Source organism: Lynx rufus, unplaced genomic scaffold (assembly GCF_022079265.1).
Source record: "Lynx rufus isolate CCGP_SWC_20201006 ecotype Redwood Valley unplaced genomic scaffold, mLynRuf1.p SCAF_17, whole genome shotgun sequence".
Lineage (NCBI taxonomy): Eukaryota > Metazoa > Chordata > Mammalia > Carnivora > Felidae > Lynx > Lynx rufus.
The window spans coordinates 33,912,929-33,931,635 of record NW_025814831.1 but is presented as its reverse complement, the minus strand read 5'-3'; the positions used below and the strand labels follow the sequence as shown (position 1 = coordinate 33,931,635).

Genomic DNA, 18,707 nt, shown 5'->3' with positions numbered 1-18,707 from the left:
AGAAGCAAGAGAAAACTCTAGTACCCAACCAACTGCATCTCAAATGAGGTGAGAGGTGGCTGGGCTCCTTCCATCAGGCCAGGGAGACGCAAGCATGAGAGGAAGTCTCACGAGGCCCTCGAAGTCCACCCACGAGCCCGTTCTTGGTGCCCTCAGCTCGGACGCAGGGGGGTGATGTAACAAGAGCCTCTGAGTGTGTGAAGAGTCAGTGGGCTGACAAAGCACTTACTGACCAAGAAAAAATTAACTTCAGGTGCAGCAGGAAAGGTCTGGTACCAAGAATGTCTGGGGTTTTGAGACACTGGAAAAGATTGCCTAATAATGTAATGGGCTCCCTTCCCTGGAAATATCTGCAAATAGGATAAGTACTCTCCAGTCCTGGGTAGATCAGCATTGCCCTGAAGTAAGGGGATGGTTACACCGACCCACGGAGAGAGCTTGCAGGGAACTGAGTCTATGAGACGGTACATTTCCACATGAAGAAAAAAATTGTTTATTGTGGTAAAATATGCATAACATTAAGTTTACTCATTTTAGCCACTTTTGAGTGTGCAATTCAGTGGCATCGGGCACATTTACGGTGTCGTGCAGCCATCACCGCTGTCCATCTGCAGAACTTTTCATCTTCTCAAACTGAAGCTCTGTGCTCATTAAACACTAAGTCCCCATTCCCTCTCCCCGGCCTCTGGCAGCCACATCCTACTTTGTGTCTCTATGAATTTGACTATGCTATGTACCTCCTACCAGCGGAATCACACAAAATTTCCCTTTTTTGTGTGACTGGCTTATTTCACTTAGCACAATATCTTCAAGGTTCATCCATGTGGTAGCATGTGTCACAATTCCTTTTTAAGGTTGAACCATATATGTATATATATATGCACACATACATGTATATATCTGCACACACACACACACACACACACACATATATACCCACACACACGAGTCCCCCCACCTTATCCACAGAGATACATTCCAAGGCCCCCAGTGAATGCCTGAAACCATGGATAATATATGTATATGTATATGTATATGTATGTATTACATTTTTCCCTAGGGGTGCCTGGGTGGCTCAGTCGGTTAAGCGTCCAACTCTTGATTTTGGCTCAGGTCATGATCTCCCAATGGGTGTGGAGCCTGCTTAAGATTCTCCCTCTCCCTCTCCTTCTGCCCTTCTCCCCCCTCCCTCAAGAATAGATAGATAAGGTTTTTCTGACACATACATACCTACGATGAGGTTTAATTTGTAAATCAGAGATCGTAAAAGATTAGTAACAGCTAAAATTAAAATAGAACAATTGCAACAATAGACTGCAATAAAATTTATGTGGCTACGGTGACCCTCAAAAATCTCTTACTGCCCAGGACTCACCCTTCTTCTTGTGATGATGTGAGATGATAAAAATGCCCCTGTGATGAGATGAAGTGAGGAGAATGACCTAGGCCTTGTGACGCAGTGTTAGGCTACTACCGACCCCCTGAAGATACATCAGGAGTATCATCTGTTTCTAGACAACTGGCCACAGACAACTGAAACCATGGAAAACAAAACAGCAGCTAAGGGAGACTACTGTACATTTCATCCCTTCACCTGTCAATGGGCACTTGGGTTGTTTCTACTTTTTGGCTACTGTGAATAGTGCTACTATGGACATGGGCGTACAAACATCTATTCAAGTCCCTGCTTTCAGGTCTTTTGGGTATATACCCAAGAATGCAATCGCACAAAGAAAAAAATGTTTTAAATGTTCATTTACTTATTTTTCGAGAGAGAGAGTGAGCTTGTGAGCAGGGGAGGGGCAGAGAGAGAGGGAGACAGAATCCTAAGTAGGCTCTGTGCTGTGAGCACAGAGCCCGACAGGGGCTCGAACTGTTAGATCATGACCTGAGCCAAAATCAAGAGTCAGATGCCCAATCAACTGTGCCACCCAAGTGCCTCCAATTTTTTTTAATGTGTATTTATTTATTTTGAGAGAGAGAGAGAGAGAGAGATTCAGAGCATGATCAGGGGAGGTGCAGAGAGAGAGAGACACAGAGAGAGAGAGAGAGAGAATCCTAAGCAGGCTCTGCACTGTCAGGGCAGAGCCCAATGCGGGGCTCAAACTCACAAACTATGAGATCATGACCTGAACCAAAATCAAAAGTCAGACACTTAACCAAATGAGCCACCCAGGTGCCCCCCCAAGAAAAATTTTCAAGAGACAAAAGCATTGTGCTCCAAGAGAAAAGATGTCAATGCGCTCATATTGCAATCCTGTGTGGAGAGCAAACACTTTAAAAAATTGAATTACAATAAGGCTTAGGTAAGGGAGTTAAGGAAGCGTGGAAGAGGATGCCAGCAGGCTCCCAGATCAATCAGGGAGGGCCTCACATGGGAGATGAAATTTGGGCCAGATTCTGAGGACCAGGAGTTTGCCTGACAGAAAGAAAAAAAAAATGGAGAAGGGCAGGGAAAAAAAAAAAACACCTCTTTTTAAAAAAGAGTAGACAAATGCTAAATAAACACATCCTTTGATTCAGCAACTGCCCTGGTAGGAATCTCCCTGCTTATATACTCATTCACGTATACCCAAGGCATGTGTCCAAAGATCCTCACTACAGCCATGTTTGTAAGTTTATAAACTGGAAGCAGCCTCCGAGCCCATTACTAGGAGACTGGTTAATAAGTTATGGTGCAGCCATACTACAAATTAACATGTAACCATTAAAAAGAACAAAGGGGTTCTCCATGTGCTGATATGGCAAGAATTCCAGACTTTTTTTTTAATTAAAAAAAAAAAAAAACCAAGATGTCAATGTATACCCAAATTCTTTCCCTGGAAGGATCCACAAGAAACTGTTAATGATTATTACCTTTGGGAGGAACAACTGTGGTCTGAGGGAAGAAAAACTTAAGTTTCATGTTATACCTCGTAGCTTTTCTGTTTTAGCCACGTGCGTGTATTGCATTAAAAAAAAATGTTAACAGGACTCTCGGGGTGATAGGATTATGGGCCATTTTTATTCTTTATGCTTTCCTTATTTAAAATATTTTAAAGAGGAAAGCAGCTATTTTTCTGGAATGGTTTAGTCTCAATGGCTCCTCAAGAGGATGGAGTAGATACTTAAAGGGCCAGGCTTCTTAAGGAGTTTCTCTTAGAAGTTTGCCAGGATTCCTTTCAAGACAAAATGGTGTCCTCACATTCTGGAGAGAGAAACTGAGGAGCAGTGATAAGAGAAATAGATCAGAAGTTTAGGACAAGGAAAGCAGGGAGTCGGGGCGGTTCCCGAACGCATGCTAAGTCAGCTCAGGGACGTTGCAGGTCACCCCCTCTTCTCACAGTCTGCACCCCTCAGGGTACCCAGGGCTCTGGGACAGAGACCCAGCCACACAGGGTTAACGCTGGTGCTTTGCTTCACTGAGCGTGGTGGAGAAGGAGAGCAGGGGGTGAGAGCAGAGGGGCCCAGCCCTACCCGGCTCCAGGCAGCATTAATAAAATGCAGGTGTTTCTACAGTTGCATTACAGAGCAGGGAAGAGTCTCGAGTGCAGCAAGCACATAGAAATATAGAAACAAGAGCCGAGTGTGGTGGGGGGAAATGTGCCTGCGAATAATGAGAAAGCGTTTTGGAAAGAGGGCTGGCTTTGGGGTTAAGAGGAATGCAGCAGCTTCTGGCACAGACCTACCCAATAGCTGTGTGTGTGTGTGTGTGTGTGTGTGTGTGTAGGTACACAGGCTCCTGTCTCATGCACACACAAAGGCAGGCACACACACACACACACACACACACCCCACCATCACCACCACCGGCCTTTTTCCCAGCAACACCTCAGACAAAATGAATTTGGCCTTTGACCAGGGGTTGGCTCTGACATTCCCCCAGCCACTGTGGTCTGCCTTTTCTCTCCTGCCTTCCTTTTTTCTGGACCCACGTACCTCCTCTTTTTCCATCGTCTTTCCCTTTGTCTGTGGGGCCTTCAGTGGACTGTATCTCCAGTTGTCCTCCCCGAATTTTTTAACCCCCCTTGGCTCTGCTTCCAAGCAGGCATTCTGTGAGCGTGACTCCCCACCCCCCTTTCCCCAGCCCCTCCTTCCCTGCAGTTGAGGAGGAAGAGAGAACAAAATGGTGCCTCTCCCCTGGAGTTCTAGAAAGCCATGGAGCTGGCTTGTGTATTCCAGCTCCTGCTGCTGTAACCCTGGTGAAACGCTCCAGAGTTGCTTAATTTTATTTAATCTGGAGACTAAAGGTGATTAGTCCAGAGAGAGGCACGATAAAATGGCACCGGGAAGCCTCCCTCCTCTTGGCCACGCCAAGGGCAGGACAGGAACTTGGAGGTGGGCAGAAGCTCTATGAGAGCTGGGCCCAGTTCTTTGCCCCTTCTCCCTCATGTCCTTCAGCGGTGGGGAGTGGCAGACAGAAAAATCCCTGCTTTGCTCTTCCCTTCCAGGGGCTCTCAGCCTGCCCTGTTAAGAGTTTAAAGTGAGTCATTTCTGCGATGGATTTAGTCGACTCCTTGCCTGAGACCTGCGATAGGCCTACAATCATAAGCATGTTGTTCAAACACAAGAAAAGGCTTTGGGAGATCCTAGCACACACACACACCCCACCCCCACCCCACCAGGCCCTGCTTGGCCCAAGGTGGGCTGGTATCTGAGTGGGAGGCGCACTTACGGGTGAAACTCCTCCAAATAGACATGGGTTCTGGATTCCTGCAATGAGGGAGGAATGGGGGAGATGTGTTGGGGGCTCAGAAAAGACCTCTGCCACTGGCCGAGCTTCTCTGTATGCACACCCCGAGCCCACTGAGCCAGGACCTGTGTGGGGCAATGCTGGATGAGTGCATTCATTCCTCAGAACTCAGCACCCCAAGGTCAGAGGGCGAAAGCGTGTTAACAAAAGCCTATCAGCCGACGTCCACCCTGGCCTGTCTGAAATGGGAGGACCAAGCTCTGAAGGGTCAGGATTTTACTTTTTTGGTTCTCATCCTGCACCACCCACCTACCTCCCCCTTCAAAAACAACACACAACAAAAAATTACCAAGCAGAGCAGGGGTGAAAAGGCAACAACCAAATTGTCTCCCACTCTTCCCACCCACAGGCCACAGGCCACAGCAGTGGCCACGGCCATTTGGAGGAGGCAGGACTGGCCACCAGCCATGGGCACTACATTTCAGAAGCCCTAGGGAATGCCCCTACGGAGTCACCAGACTGCTTTCCCCAGCCTCACATTGGAGTGTTCTGCCTGACACGAACAAGACATGGGCTCATCACTGGTGGGGACAGCAGTGGGAACCATCCTGAAAGCCAGGAGGCAGGGTCACCTCATTGGCACCGAGTGGTGTCAGGGCCTCTCGTGTCTCCTCACTCAGCCTCTCCCCACTCTGGAAGTGCCATGTGGATGTCGTGTGTCCCCACCGCCCCAGCCCTGCCTGAAAACTTCACGGAGCCCTCAGGCCGCCCTGGGATTGCCACCAGGAGCAGATGTTTCTAATGAAGGGCCCAGACCAGGGCCCCCAGAGGCAGCAGCAGGGAAGCCACCCGCCTGGCTCCTGTGGTGGGGCTGCAGCCCCCCGGCCTCTGAGAGCCCAGGGACTGAGACACAGACTCCCTCAAATTTTCAGCTTCTTTCAGGAAATTGCCAAGTTGGCCCTTGGCTTTCTCCTCTGTGGCGCCCCGGCTCGGTTTCCATAGCAACCGCCTCCCCATCCTCGGGAGCCTCGGGCCTGCCCGCCCCTCCTCTCCACCGCTTCCCCCCACCCTCCGCCCCCCGCGTCTCATCTGTCTGGGTGGGAACCGGGATTAGAGTTTGTCGCGGACAGAGATGCTTTTCCCAGGGCCGCTGCGCCTTCGTGATCTCTTTGCGGCCGCTCGGCCCCTGCCCCGGGCCTTTCAAGTGCCCCAGACTTAATGACTGGCCCTGGGTTTCCTCCTCTTCCCTTTCTCGGCCTCCAATAAAGCTGGAGAATTAACCCAGGTTTTAAGTGCCCCGTTTCCAAGCTGCATATCAAAGGGGGCTTCCCCAAGCTGCTTCTGCATTTCAAAGGGGCTGATTTATCGCTTTCACTTAAACCGGCACATTTTGGGGGAAGAGTTTTACCCAGAGGTCAAACTCTGGAAAAACAAATGGACCCCCGTTCGCCCCCTCCTGGGGTGCTGTGGGCTATTAGTATATAAACTGCTGAGGAGGGGGAGTGCGGGGGGGGGGGGGGGGGGGGTGAGGGGAGGGGGGCAGGTGAGGAAACAGGCCGCTGGCACTCCTCAGCAGTGTGGGGCGGCAATCCCTCAGGGGGCTAGACCCAAATCCCTCAGGTTCCCAGAAGGCCCTGTTGTGAGGAAAAGGGAGAATATCCAGAACCATTACTGGCCTGGCAGTGTCCTAAAGTCTATTTCCGGCTCCTCTGCCAATGGGCCCTGCAACCTCTCGGGCAGTTAGCACTTCCAAACTATGCTGCCCTCCACTAAGATCCCGGCCCCTGTGCTTCCCTGATTCATTTCCTCTTTCCAGCTCTCCCTCCGAATCTTTGCGGCCATTGAATATTCAGCTGCTGCAGAGCTGGGCCTCTGAGCCACCTGCATTCTGGTTCCCTTCTTCCCTCCCAGTGAAACCTCACCAACACCTTCCCTTCCCACTTCCAGCCCCACACATTCACTCCCTTCCTCCCCAGCCCTGCCACCACCCCCCAAGTCCCCTCCTGCCCAACCTCAGCTCAATCAATTGTCCTTAAGATTTCCCAATTTCCCCCCACCAACCCTCCCCCCCCCCCCCGCGGAACCTCCCCTTCCTGTCTGCTTGCTGCAACATCTGGGCATTCCTCTCCAGTCTCACTGCAGAGAGTAAGGTCCTTCCTCCCATCTAACCCACACCAGATTCCCAGGCTTTCTTGGGCAGTAAGTCCCCAACAAATGTACAAGTGCTGCCTTGGACTGACCAGCAGAGCCACCAGCAAGCAGCGAGGAAGAAGTCCCTGGAGGAGGTGGGGCAGGTGGCACAGCATCTTGAGAAACTTCTCTGCCCTGAGGGCAGGAGGAGGAGAAGCGGTGCCTGAAGCAGCCCACCGCTAGAGAGGACACCCCAAATAAGGTTCCCAGAAGCAGGTTTCCCCATGAAGGCGACATCTCTGTTTCCTTTTCTCAAGCTGCCACTAGTTCGTTCATTCATTTATTCATTCATTCACAGGACCGTTTCTTGAGGGCTTACTACTGCCAGATGCAGCAGGCGCTCCTGAGGGGAGAATGACTCTGATGGGGGCATCAGACTGTAGGGCCAACGATTAATTACAGTGCAGCAAGGTCAACCATCTCTCAGTGAGGCTGGCAACTCTCCCTGAGGCTGCCTAACCCTGTCTGTGGGGATCCAGGGAAGACTCCAGATAGGGAGATTTGATTTGGGTTTGAAAGACGAATGGCTTGTCAGAGAAACAAGTGTGTTTCAGGCTGAGGGAACAGCAGGTGCAAAGGCCTGGAGGCGCCCAAGCCCACCACTGGCGCCCAGATGAGGTGGATGGGGATGGCCAGCACATGAGAGTGTGGAGGGAGGCGTTGGGAGATCAGCCTGCGAGGGCAGGGGGCAAGGCTGTGGATACCACACCAAGGAACCTGGGAGTTGTGGCCAAGCTTCAGAGGATACAGCCAAGAGGGGCCAAGGAAGGTAGGGAACAATGTAGGGAAAGAGAGTAGAATGCTGTGTTCTAACCCACACCGTCCTGTTGACCCTCACCTCTGGCTTCTTTGTATGACGACCTGTGCTCAGACCCTGCTTTGTTTACCCCGCTCCACCAGGAAACACTGAGTCAGATGGGCTGTTCTCCCAGAGGCCTCTCTCAGAAAGTACTCCTCTCTCCAACCCCTTGGATTCGATCATCAGTACAACCCATGAATGGAACCGCCTCTCTCCCAGAAAAGAGGTGAGGGAGACAGGTAAACTACACAGGGCTTGGCAGTGTATATAGACAGGGGGTGGGAAGGAGCAGGAGCAGACCATGCTGCCCGAGGCCACACAGCCACAGAGCAGCCTTTACAATCTTACAGGAGGAGGAACTCTCCAGAAGGGGTGGCACAAGGCTCCCTAAGTCCCTTCCAGCCTGGGCTGGTGCCCCAAAGCAAGGAAGCCTACCTACCCTGTCAGCGTTTCAGCTTCCTGCTGCAGCGCGTATAGACCTCCCAGCCCAGGTCCAGCCTGTGGACCATATGCCCACAACCCCCATTTCTGCAGCCTGTGTCATCTAGAGGGGGTCCAGGCTCTCTGTGGAGCAAACTGTCCTGGGCGTGAGGCTTCTGAGATCCCAGAATGAGATGGGTAGCGAAACAAAGACCCAGGAGTTAAATAACCTGTCATTCGTCCATTTTCTGTGACCACAACAGGCTTCATGCATTAGATATGTTCCCCCAAAGCTGTCTGGGTGCTAAAATGGCACAATTCAAGTAATAATTTTAGATGTCTCAGGAGGGGTCCATTTTTGTACAGTGTTTTTCATACAATCTAGATAATTTGGATAATTACCACATATCCCGAGTTTGCTTAAAGCCGGGCACCGTTCCTTTTTTTTTTTTTTTTTTTTTTCAGTTTGTTTGCTTGTTTGTTTATTGAGAGAGAGAGAGTGCACTCAAGCAGCGGAGGGGCAGAGGGAGAGAGGGAGAGAGAATCGCAAGCAGGCTCCATGATGTCAGCGCAGAGCCCAACGCTGGCCTCGATCCAACGAACTGAGAGATCCTGACCTGAAAGCCGGGCACCATTCCTGACCATAACGGGACACTGTGTGTGGCCTGGCACCTTCCACTTGGACTTGCACAGTTTGTCAACTGTCCCTCTTGGCCTCTGCACTTGGCTCCAAGGGCATCTTCAGCCTGGTGACTGCTGCAGAGTCACCCTTCCAGTATCTTCCTCCATTGCCCTCTTCTGGGCCTCTTCTTGATGAGCTTTTGCTTATTGGGTCCAAAGCTCGTGATGCACTGATGGTGTGCAGGAAGGGAGAGAGGGAGGGAGGGAGGAAGGCACTGAGAAGACAAGACTCCACCCTGCCCTCAGGGAGCTACCCCAGGACGAGGGTCACCCTGCTTTGCTCCTGTGGGAGCCCCTGCTTGCAGGTGGCCTGACGGCCCCACACAGGCATTCAGTTCACCAGCTCCAGGCTCCGTCTGCTCAGGTCTCACTCGGGGACATTTTCAAGACAGCTGCAATGCAGGCATGAAGCCCCATCCTCTCCAAAGGCTGCCTTTATCTGGAGACTCTTCTTAGTTCTGCTTCCCCTCCCTCCGGCTCATGAGAGGAGGGTAGAGGAGGAGAGAAAAGAGAGTCTAATCTTTCTCAAGGATCACATTTTGTCTCTTTTCCCTCTGAGCTCTCTTGGCTCCAACCAAAACCCTGCACTCCCTTCTGCCCTGTGGGGTCTTAATATCTATACCCTCACCTGGATCAAGCCCCCTCTTCCTGGGTTTTCCCACCAGCCCCTCTGTGAAGCCTGTAACGTCACCTCTTAGCATCTTTCTCTAACTGGCCTTGGCCCGCGTTAAGGCCACAGCTCTCCACAGCCTCCCAGAGCCCACATCTCTGATTCAGTGACTGAGGCAGGTAGGTGTTTAGGGGAGTCTGGGTTAGGTCCACTGGAAGCCAAAGGAAATAACAGTGGTCTGATTCAAGGCCTCCAGAAATGAGTCACCCCCCCAGCCCATCAACCAGCCCTGTTACACAATGTCACGCCCACATTATTCATGAATGATCAGCTTTGGTTTCCTAGACAGCAGAGCCCAACCAGGACTTTGGGAGCCCAAGCATGACTTATCGGTCTGTTATGGGCTCAACATCAAGTATAAGCCTTCCCTCTGTCCAAACTATGCAATGCAAGAGCACCGAGTCAGGGAGGCTCATCCTCGGAATGCCTTCCCAAAGCCTCTGGTCCCCCTGAACAGGCAGTCCTGTATTTCACACCTTGGGAAAATGTCCCCTGTGAATACGCTGAGTGGGAAGGGTTCTGCAGGGCTGGTGGGGGCCGGCTGGCCAGGGTGTGCAGCATCCGTGCCCAGCCCCCCCTTTGCCCAGTCTTGGGCTGGCATCTCCAGCTACGGCCTGCACCCCATGGGATAGACCAGCATTCTCTTCGTTTTTCACTCCTTCCAATGCAGATCAACTTGAAGACCTGCCAGGGTGGAGTTGGACTTGAATGGTGACTTTTCTCCACGTGGGGCAGAGGGTGAGAAGCTGCTATGGTCAGAAACATGGCTTTGAAGAGCCAGAGGCCTGGCCCTGAGTCCCAACCCTGCCAAGTGCCAGCTCAACAAACGACTTCACCTCTGTGAACTTCAGTGTCCTCAGAAAATGGGAATAACAGTAATGACAGGCGTTCCGGACTGTTGTAAGTTTTGAATGACACTGTATGTATAAATGCTTGACACAGGGTGACCCCCTCCTTCAGTGGTCCTGCCTTTCTTGTTGCCTCTGCCGTTGTTATTACCACCACCTCCAGAGGCCAAGGTCTTTCTTACCATAAAAAGACTAGTCTTATTTCTTTCTGCATTCTCCATACCATGCACACAGTAAGACATAGTCAATGGTGGTTAGGGGGAGTTAAACTTCAGAAAGCGCGAAGCCCTAGAGAGAGAGAACAGCGTGTGCAAAGGCCCTGTGGTGGGAAAGTCAATAACACATTTGCAGAGAATGCTGTAGAAACAAATACAAGCCGAGCAGATGCCCCAACCAATCCTCCCACCCCATACTTTGCATCACAAGACCACTGAGGCCTGGGGCCCCCGATGCCTGCTCAGACCTTCTGTTCCTCTCAGCAAGGAAATTTCCAACAAGACAGAAATGCCTAAGGTGAGCTGAACCCTGAAGGACCCAAAGGAGCGGAAATATGCGGGTGAGAGGATGCTGAGGTCTTTTGTGTTTGGATGCTATAAGGAAATCATCCCCCCAACCTGCCTGGGTAACCAGTACTTGGGATTGGATGGTTAGGAAGTGGAGGAAGAAGGTGCCGGGGAAGGAACCCCAGGCAGGGGCTGTGGTTGCCAGGTGGGGAAAGAGAATTTTGCATACTAAGCCAAAACAATGAGGGGGGGTCTACCCTCCATGTAGCTTCTAGTCCCTCACCCCCGCCATGCTCACAATGCATGGGTACAGCCCAGTGCCACCAACCAAGCTGAACACTTAATTCCTACCCCTACCTCCACCCCCACCCTCACCCCCACCCTTCTCCAACCTCTTGGAAACTGTCTCCCTTTCCATCCTGCCATCCCCCTCTCTCATTCTGCCAGAGCCTCCCTCAACTTAAGCTATTCACCCTCCCCGGGGCATTTGCATTTAGTAAAAACAAGGACCACAACACTCCAGAGGAGGGGTTCATTAATGGTTCCCCTACCAGCCCTCTGAAATCACAAAGAGCAAGGCTTCTGCCAGAGCTTGCTGAGGCTCTCAGGGTTGGGGTGGGGTCTGAGGAGGCAGAATGGCCATCAGGAACTGGTCCTGAGGTAAGTCTCCCCAGCTCCCAGACCTAGAACTGAGTTATCAGATGAAGTTCTATAACCTAATGCACTGTGGTTTTTTTTAAGTCAGGTTTATTAAGATATAATTTACATATGGTAAAATCCATCTATTTTATTTTAAGTTTATTTATTTATTTTGAAAGAGAGAGAACAAGCAGGGGAGGGGGCAGAGAGAGAGAGAAACCCAAGCAGGCTCCACCCTGTCAGCACAGAGCCCGATGCGGGGCTCAAACTCATGAACCATGAGATCATGACCTGAGCCCAAACCAAGGGTCCCACACACCAAAATGAGCCACCCAGGCACCCCTAATCTTAGCCATTCTAAAAGGTATATATATAGTGGATTCTCATTATGATTTTAATTTAGCGATTAATGATGTTAAACATCTTTTCGTGTGTTTATTTGCCATCCGTATTTTTTCTGTGGTGAAATTTGTGTCCAAATATTCTGCCCATTTCAAAAATGGAACTGTTTTCTTACTACTGAGTTTGGGGAATTTTTTTTATATATACTAAATATAGGTCCTTTCTGTCAGATACAGATTTTGCAAACATTTTTTCCCAGTCTGTGGTTTGTCTTTTCATTTTCCTAACAGTGTCTTTCGAAAACCAAAAGTTTTTAATTTGGGTTAAGTCTAATTGGTCCACTTTTTCCTTTCTAGATTGTGCCTCTGGTGTCATAACCAAGAATCTTTATCTACCCCAAGTCACAGAGATTTTTCTCCTGTGTTTTCTTCTTTTGTACTTTTAGGCTGTTTCTTTCATACCTTCTATGTTTTTGTCTTTCATATTTTTTGAGTTATAAGCCAAGGCCTTTTTTTTCCCATTATGGATGTCCAAGTTTTCTAGCACCATTTTCGTTTCAAAAGACTATCCTTTCCCCCATTGAATTCTCTTTGTTTGATTACTGTTTGATTACTGTAGCTTCATAGTAACTCTTGAAACAGTGTGAGTCCTTTTCTTGCCACTATTTCCCCCCCAAGTCCCTTCTCTTTGCAGGGGTCTTCCAGGCCAGGAGGCAGAGGCTGACAAAGTTCCAGGGCCCTGATGTGGCCTCGCTGGCCCTGTGATACCAATGCCACCGACTCCTCTCCTGTCGCTCTGCCTCCAGCAGTGCTGAAGTGCTTCTGTGCTCTGCTTTCATCAGCATGTCAGGCCTCCACGCCTTTGCCTGCACTGTCACCTCTGCCTGGAGGGCCTCACCCCTGCCACCCACACCCACCCCTCTTCTTCCTCCAGGTTAACCTGGATCATCCTTCAAGGTTCAGCTAAGCCTGTTCACCTGCAGGACAACTTCTCTGACTTCCCAGGCTGGCCGAGTGCCAATTCTCTGCTTCCACGCTCCCCACCTGCACCCTTCCCTCTATCTGAGCATCTACCACATTCAATCAATAGACACACGAAATGAGTCTTCTGCTACCACCAACACCCCAGGGCACACAGTGTGTCTACCTTAACTGGCTCCTCCCGGTGCCCAGCCCAGGGCCTGGCACAAAGTTGGTGCCAACACACGGCTCTTGAATGAACAGAATTGATGGCAGAATTTCCCCCGTGCCCCAAAACAGTGGCGGGTGGAAGATGCCATGCTCATGGCCCAGCCTGGAGAGGTGACGAGCTTTTCGGCTATTTTCTCCTTCTCTTTTCTTGTGTTCTTAATCAGAGACCTAGAGAGCCTCAGATATATTGAAGGATGTTCAGGAAATTCTGGCTCCTGAGAGACAAGGAATTTTTCCTAAAGAATAGCGATCTTGGGGCGCCTGGGTGGCTCAGTCGGTTAAGATGCCAACTTTGGCTCAGGTCATGATCTCACGGTCCGTGAGTTCGAGCCCCACGTCGGGCTCTGTGCTGACAGCTCAGAGCCTGGAGCCTGTTTCAGATTCTGTGTCTCCCTCTCTCTGACCCTCCCCTGTTCATGCTCTGTCTCTCCCTGTCTCAAAAATAAATAAAACATTAAAAAAATTTTTTTTAAATAAAAAAAAAAAAAGAATAGGGATCTTACGAGGGACATCGAGGAGAACAGACATGGCTTCCTCCAAAGGCTCCCGCACAAGCAATACAGCATAGCGGCCAGAGTGTGGGCCAGACCCAGCTGCCCAGGTCTGAATTCAAAGTACCTGAGCCCACTGCTGCCCTACCACTAGGGCAGGCTACTTCCCTTCTCTATGCCTCAGTGTCCTCATCTGTAAAATGGGAATAACAAAGTGCCTCTTCTTTGGGTTGCTGTAGGCATTATATGAGTCAATCCATGTATCAATAAATACATGTACATGCTTAAATATATACTGGCTGTAAATAAATAGAACCTTGGGTCATTACCATTATTTGGGGATTGAGATACCCTTGACATCCACCGCTGTCTGAAAAACAGCTCCCCCAACCCTCAGGCAGGAGCTAAGTCCTTCAACTCCCCATTGCAAGACTGCTGGACCCAGGAGCCATGTGGTGGGGAAAAGGAACAACCAGCACTGGGAACAGGCTACACCTGCCTCAGTGTCCCTGTGTACCCGTCAGGTACCCAGAGAATCCTTCCTGCTGAGGCCTGGGCTTGGCATTCATACCTGGATGCCCCGGAGTCCTCAGTGATGTGTCAGTGACACTTCAACACCAGAGCATTGGGACCATTTGCTGGGTGGAGAAGCCCACTTGCAAGAGGACCCTTGGGAAGCAGAGCCCTGTTTGCCCATGAGGGTAGGTCCCCCGAGAAAGGGGTCAAAAGAATACCCAGAGCACCACTGATTTTACTCCAGGGCAGAGAGAAGACAATTCTCTCGACAGGAGAGGCACCGAAGTGCAGAGGGGGGCAGGGGAAGGTCATGGAGGCAAAAGGGGGGTTCAGGCCCCAGCTCCCTTTCCCTGCGTGAGCCACTCAACTTCTTGACCCCAGGCTCCTCATCTCACCTTGGAGGAGAGCGTCACCCCTCTTCCGGGGCACCCACCGCTATAAGGAGCAAAGGGGAGAGCAGGAGAGCACCCTGGGGCGCCCAGCCTTTTCTGTCCAGATCCCAGGCCACTGTTGCTGTTCTGGTGCAGCCCAGGGTAGGAGCCCCAGTCAATACAAAGGGCCGCCTAGGGAACAAAGAACCAGGAGGAGGAAAACAACCTCTGGGGCCTGGAGAGCCTGCCCACCCCCAACCCCTCACACCCGGGCCCCCCCTGGAGATGGGACCGGCTCACAACCCTGAAGGGAAGGAACCCCCTCCTTCTCGCCCTATCAGTCCCCGCTGGGCTTTCTGGTACCCTGGACCCTCTCCTCCCAGCACCTCCCAGCCCCAGCAGAACGGAGGAGGTCGGTGGGGGGTCAGGCGGCTGCTGGGCTACGCGCCTCTCAGTGCAGGGCAGGGAGGGGTGGGTGGACAGCCCTTGGCCAAAGCCTCAGGGAGGAGGGCAGAGCATTCTTTTGAGTCCATTCAGCCGCTTAGCTATTTCCTGCCCTGCTCCAGCACCCGGCATGTTCCACCTGCTCTTACTTAACCATTTCCTGTTTACCGCCTGCCTCCTGCAGCCTCCAAGCTCCAGCAGCAGTCAGCAGCCCAGCAAGAGCTCCCCGGACGATGCCTGGATAGACGAGGGCCAGACCACTGCTCTCTGGGAGGGGCATCTGGTCCTTCACCTGATCCACCCCAGGGCTAGAGAGCATAGGCCCCCCGAGAAGGAAAAGGACCCTTTCCAGGCCCAGGCTGACTCATGGCAGCATTAGTCACCCCTTCCGGGAATCGGTCGTGTCCTCTGGTAGCCTCCTCTTTCCTAGGGGCCCAAAGCCTCTCTCCTGGTCGCCCCTACCCATACCCATACAGTTCTGGCAGATACAAGAGGCCCTGTGGTCCTTTTCACACAGAAAGTTCCTCTATGATGCTGACTCCTGCAGGAGAAATCTTTGGGGGTGTCCCATTACCGATTTGGGGGCCAGAGACTTGGTCCCAATCTCAGCAGCACCCCTTCTACCTACATGACTGGGGCAAGTTACATAACCGGTCTGGACCTCAGCTAGGTTTTTTTTTCCAAGGAGTAATAGTGACCATTTCATAGCATTGTTGTGACAACGATAACATATCATGTGTGTGGAAGTTGCAGGTGCAAAATAAGCAATCGGTGTGTGGTGGTGAGTATAATTATCATACAGGCGATAAAAGAAAAAATGGCTCCTTTATGTCCAACGTTTTTGGAAGAATGGGAAGAAAGTCCTTGCTTCCTTTCCGAGACTATGGGCTGATATGGAGCAAAATGAAGGAAGGTAAGAGTGTTTCTCAGCATATAATATCTGCTGGCTGTAGAAATTGTCCCCCGCCTGGACTGTGGAGGTCGGGATGGGAGCCAGTGGAGAGAGACAGGAGCTCCCCGTGAGGACCCAAAAGGGGCAGAGAAGGCTGCCCGGGTGCCCTCAGAACAATCACCCCCCAAACGAACGAAAACCCACTCGAGCCCACCGTCCCAGCCAGCCCCAGCCTCTTTTCTCTAAAGTGGGGTCTTTCAACCTCGGCGCTGTTGACACTGTGGACCAAATAATCCTTTGTCGTGGAGGCTGTGCTGTGCCTTGCAGGATGTTTAGCAGCATCTGCAGCCTCCACGCTCTGAGTGCCAGTAGCCTCTCCCCTCCGCTTGCTGGCTGTGACAACCAGAAATATCTCCAGACCTTGCCAGATGCCCCGGGCAGGTGAGGGTGGGGAGAGGGAATCACCCACCTCATCGAGAACCACAACTATAAAGAAAGGCCTATGAGAATAGAAGGGGAACCCTTGGTGTCCCCCAGGCCCTTCCCCTAGTCTCCTAGGCCTTTCTCCCCACCTCACCTTACCCCCAGGCCTGCCTGGGATGTCTCCCCAACCTTCCCTGGGGGAAGCAATGCCAATTCCCCCAGCATTGGGCCACCCAGAGTCAGCTTCCAAGTGCAGGCAGCCCGCTGCATCTCGGGAAGGCAGCCTGGCCAGCTGGTGGCAATTAGCGGAGGGCTGACTCAGCAAGAAAGGCCAGGGAGCGGTCAGTGGAGGAGTCTGGGGGATAAAGGAGGAACCCGGTGCCTCAGAGATGAGCCAGAGAAGGCGGGTGTGAGGCTGAGACAAGCCACAGATGGTGTGCACCGGCACTGACCTGGGTACTTCCTGCTTGGTCAGCAGCCCACCTCTGGGGAGGCCACTGGAACTCGAGAGGGACCCGAAAGCCCCAGTTGCTAGACATCGTCTCCCGGAGACCCTAAAAGTCCAGTCAGGCTAGGCCCCACACATTCAGGGCACTCAGGCTGGATCAGGGAAGTGGCAGAGAGCAATGGTGGAGACTTGCACGGGGCTGGAAGCTGGGGGCTCAGAGCCTCCCAGGCAACCGGCTTTGCACGTGCTCTCTCCCCAGAGGACAGAAGAGAGCCCTAAGAAGAAGGCGTCAAAGGAGGAAATTGGCAGGCTTCAGGGAAGAGATGACTTCGGGACAGGTGTTGTCCGCTAAGGAGTTCTCCAGGCAGAGAAGTCGATGGAGGAAGGGCATTCGGGGAAAGGGTACCTAGGCCAGGGCTGCCGAAAGAATAGGGAAAGGCTGCGGGGCTGTGGGGCTGGGATAGGACCCCTGACGGGCAGCACGGTTTAGCTCTTGGGCACTGGGGTGTGAGGGCAGGGTGAGCCCGTGAGTGTTTCCCGTGGGAAAGTGGCTGACACTGTGAGGATAAATGGGCAGTTTGTGCACTGCTTTCCCCCCTCCCATTCTCACCACTGAAGTTGAGGTCGCCTTGATGCCAAGGTCAAGCTGTCCTGGTGTGAACAAGCTAGCCGTTGTTCCCTCAAGACCACCTTGGCCTTGGTCAGTCCAGGGAACACACTGAGACACACGCACACCCATTCTGCCCAGTGGGAGAAAGAGATGGCCATCACCTGGCCTAAGACCTGTAGGCAGGAGGCAGGAAATGGTGGGTTTGAGTTAGGGTTTCAACACCTGACTTTCACCGAGAACTGAAGACCTGCTGGGGGGGGCGGGGGTGGGGGGTGGGGGTAATGTTCTCCCTCCTTCTTCACTGGGGCCACACCCTTCCTCCAGGCCTTTCTGGAAAGTCACCCTTGCTGTAAGCCCAGCGCTCAATTGCCCCAGGGTAGGGAGAAGATCAGATAGAGCCAGGGTACCCAGGGCCTGGCCCCTGCTGGAGGAGCCTCCTCCCTCCTGCCCTGCCCCTGTGGGTCTGTCCTGTCCCACCCAGTCCCAGGAAAGGGCTGGAACAGTTTCCATGTCCAACAAGTCTGGGCCTCTCCTTTCTTGCCCAGGTGGCTCTTCTGGGAAAACCTAGAACAGCTGAGTGGGCTTTTCAGGATTGGCTTGGTGCGAAGGCCAAAGCAAGGGATAAGCTGGCCATGTAGCAGTAATCTTACGTGCTGCCCCAGTACTTTTCTTTAGAGGATCTCAAAACCTTTTACAAGAAATAGTTGTATTAGCTGTGGGAGGACCCACAGAAGAAGGGTCATATGCCAAGCTGGTGACAGCTTTGGCAGTGGAATGAATCTTTAAAAGACTGGCTCCAAGGGAAGCAAAACAATAGATTGCAAGGCTGAAATTGTGTCCCTAGTAAATATTATCTGAGGTTAAAACAGGAGTTCGCTCTCTGTGGAAACCTATACAAGCTGAATATGCAACAGTGGTGTGTGTGTGTGTATGTGTGTGTGTGTGCATGTGCGTGTTGCAGAGATGAGGGTAGAATAGAACAAGTCTGTGGTGACAGATTTCTGTTGGAGGGTGCCTCCAACATGAAAATCTTCCCTCTGAGATCCTGCACCCATGGGTGTCTTCTCCTCTTCTGTACCCAGGAGGGCGCAGATCTCCCACTTGATAGGAGACAGCCACATCAGGCCACCTATCTTCATGATGGGCACCTGGATATTTTACCTGAAAGATGAAGCCATTGCTTTGGAATGTCCTTCTGGTCACCGTTTCCCACAGACCTTCACCACATCATGCTCAGCTACCATCCCATTCACCGTTCCCACCAATCTTAGGTGCCATCACCAGATTAACCTTCCTAAAATACTACTTCAGCTGGTCACCCATCCTTGTCCAAAAGACATTGTCCAGGGGCGCCTGGGTGGCGCAGTCGGTTAAGCGTCCGACTTCAGCCAGGTCACGATCTCGCGGTCCGTGAGTTCGAGCCCCGCGTCAGGCTCTGGGCTGATGGCTCGGAGCCTGGAGCCTGTTTCCGATTCTGTGTCTCCCTCTCTCTCTGCCCCTCCCCCGTTCATGCTCTGTCTCTCTCTGTCCCCAAAATAAATAAAACATTAAAAAAAAA

General features: G+C 51.9%; 1 protein-coding gene across 1 annotated transcript in view; it reads right to left on the bottom strand.

Annotated features, from left to right (window-relative positions):
- LOC124512262 (uncharacterized) overlaps positions 1-18,393 on the bottom strand; it is a 32,900-nt gene extending 14,507 nt beyond the window's left edge. Inside the window, exons 1-2 of the mRNA XM_047079749.1 lie at positions 18,367-18,393; positions 14,926-16,662 (exon numbers count right to left, since the gene is read on the bottom strand). Of these exons, the coding sequence (XP_046935705.1) occupies positions 15,703-16,662; positions 18,367-18,393 (987 nt within the window). The 3' untranslated portion in view covers positions 14,926-15,702. The remainder of the gene's footprint in view (positions 1-14,925; positions 16,663-18,366) is intronic.
- Positions 18,394-18,707: the final 314 nt, after the last annotated feature.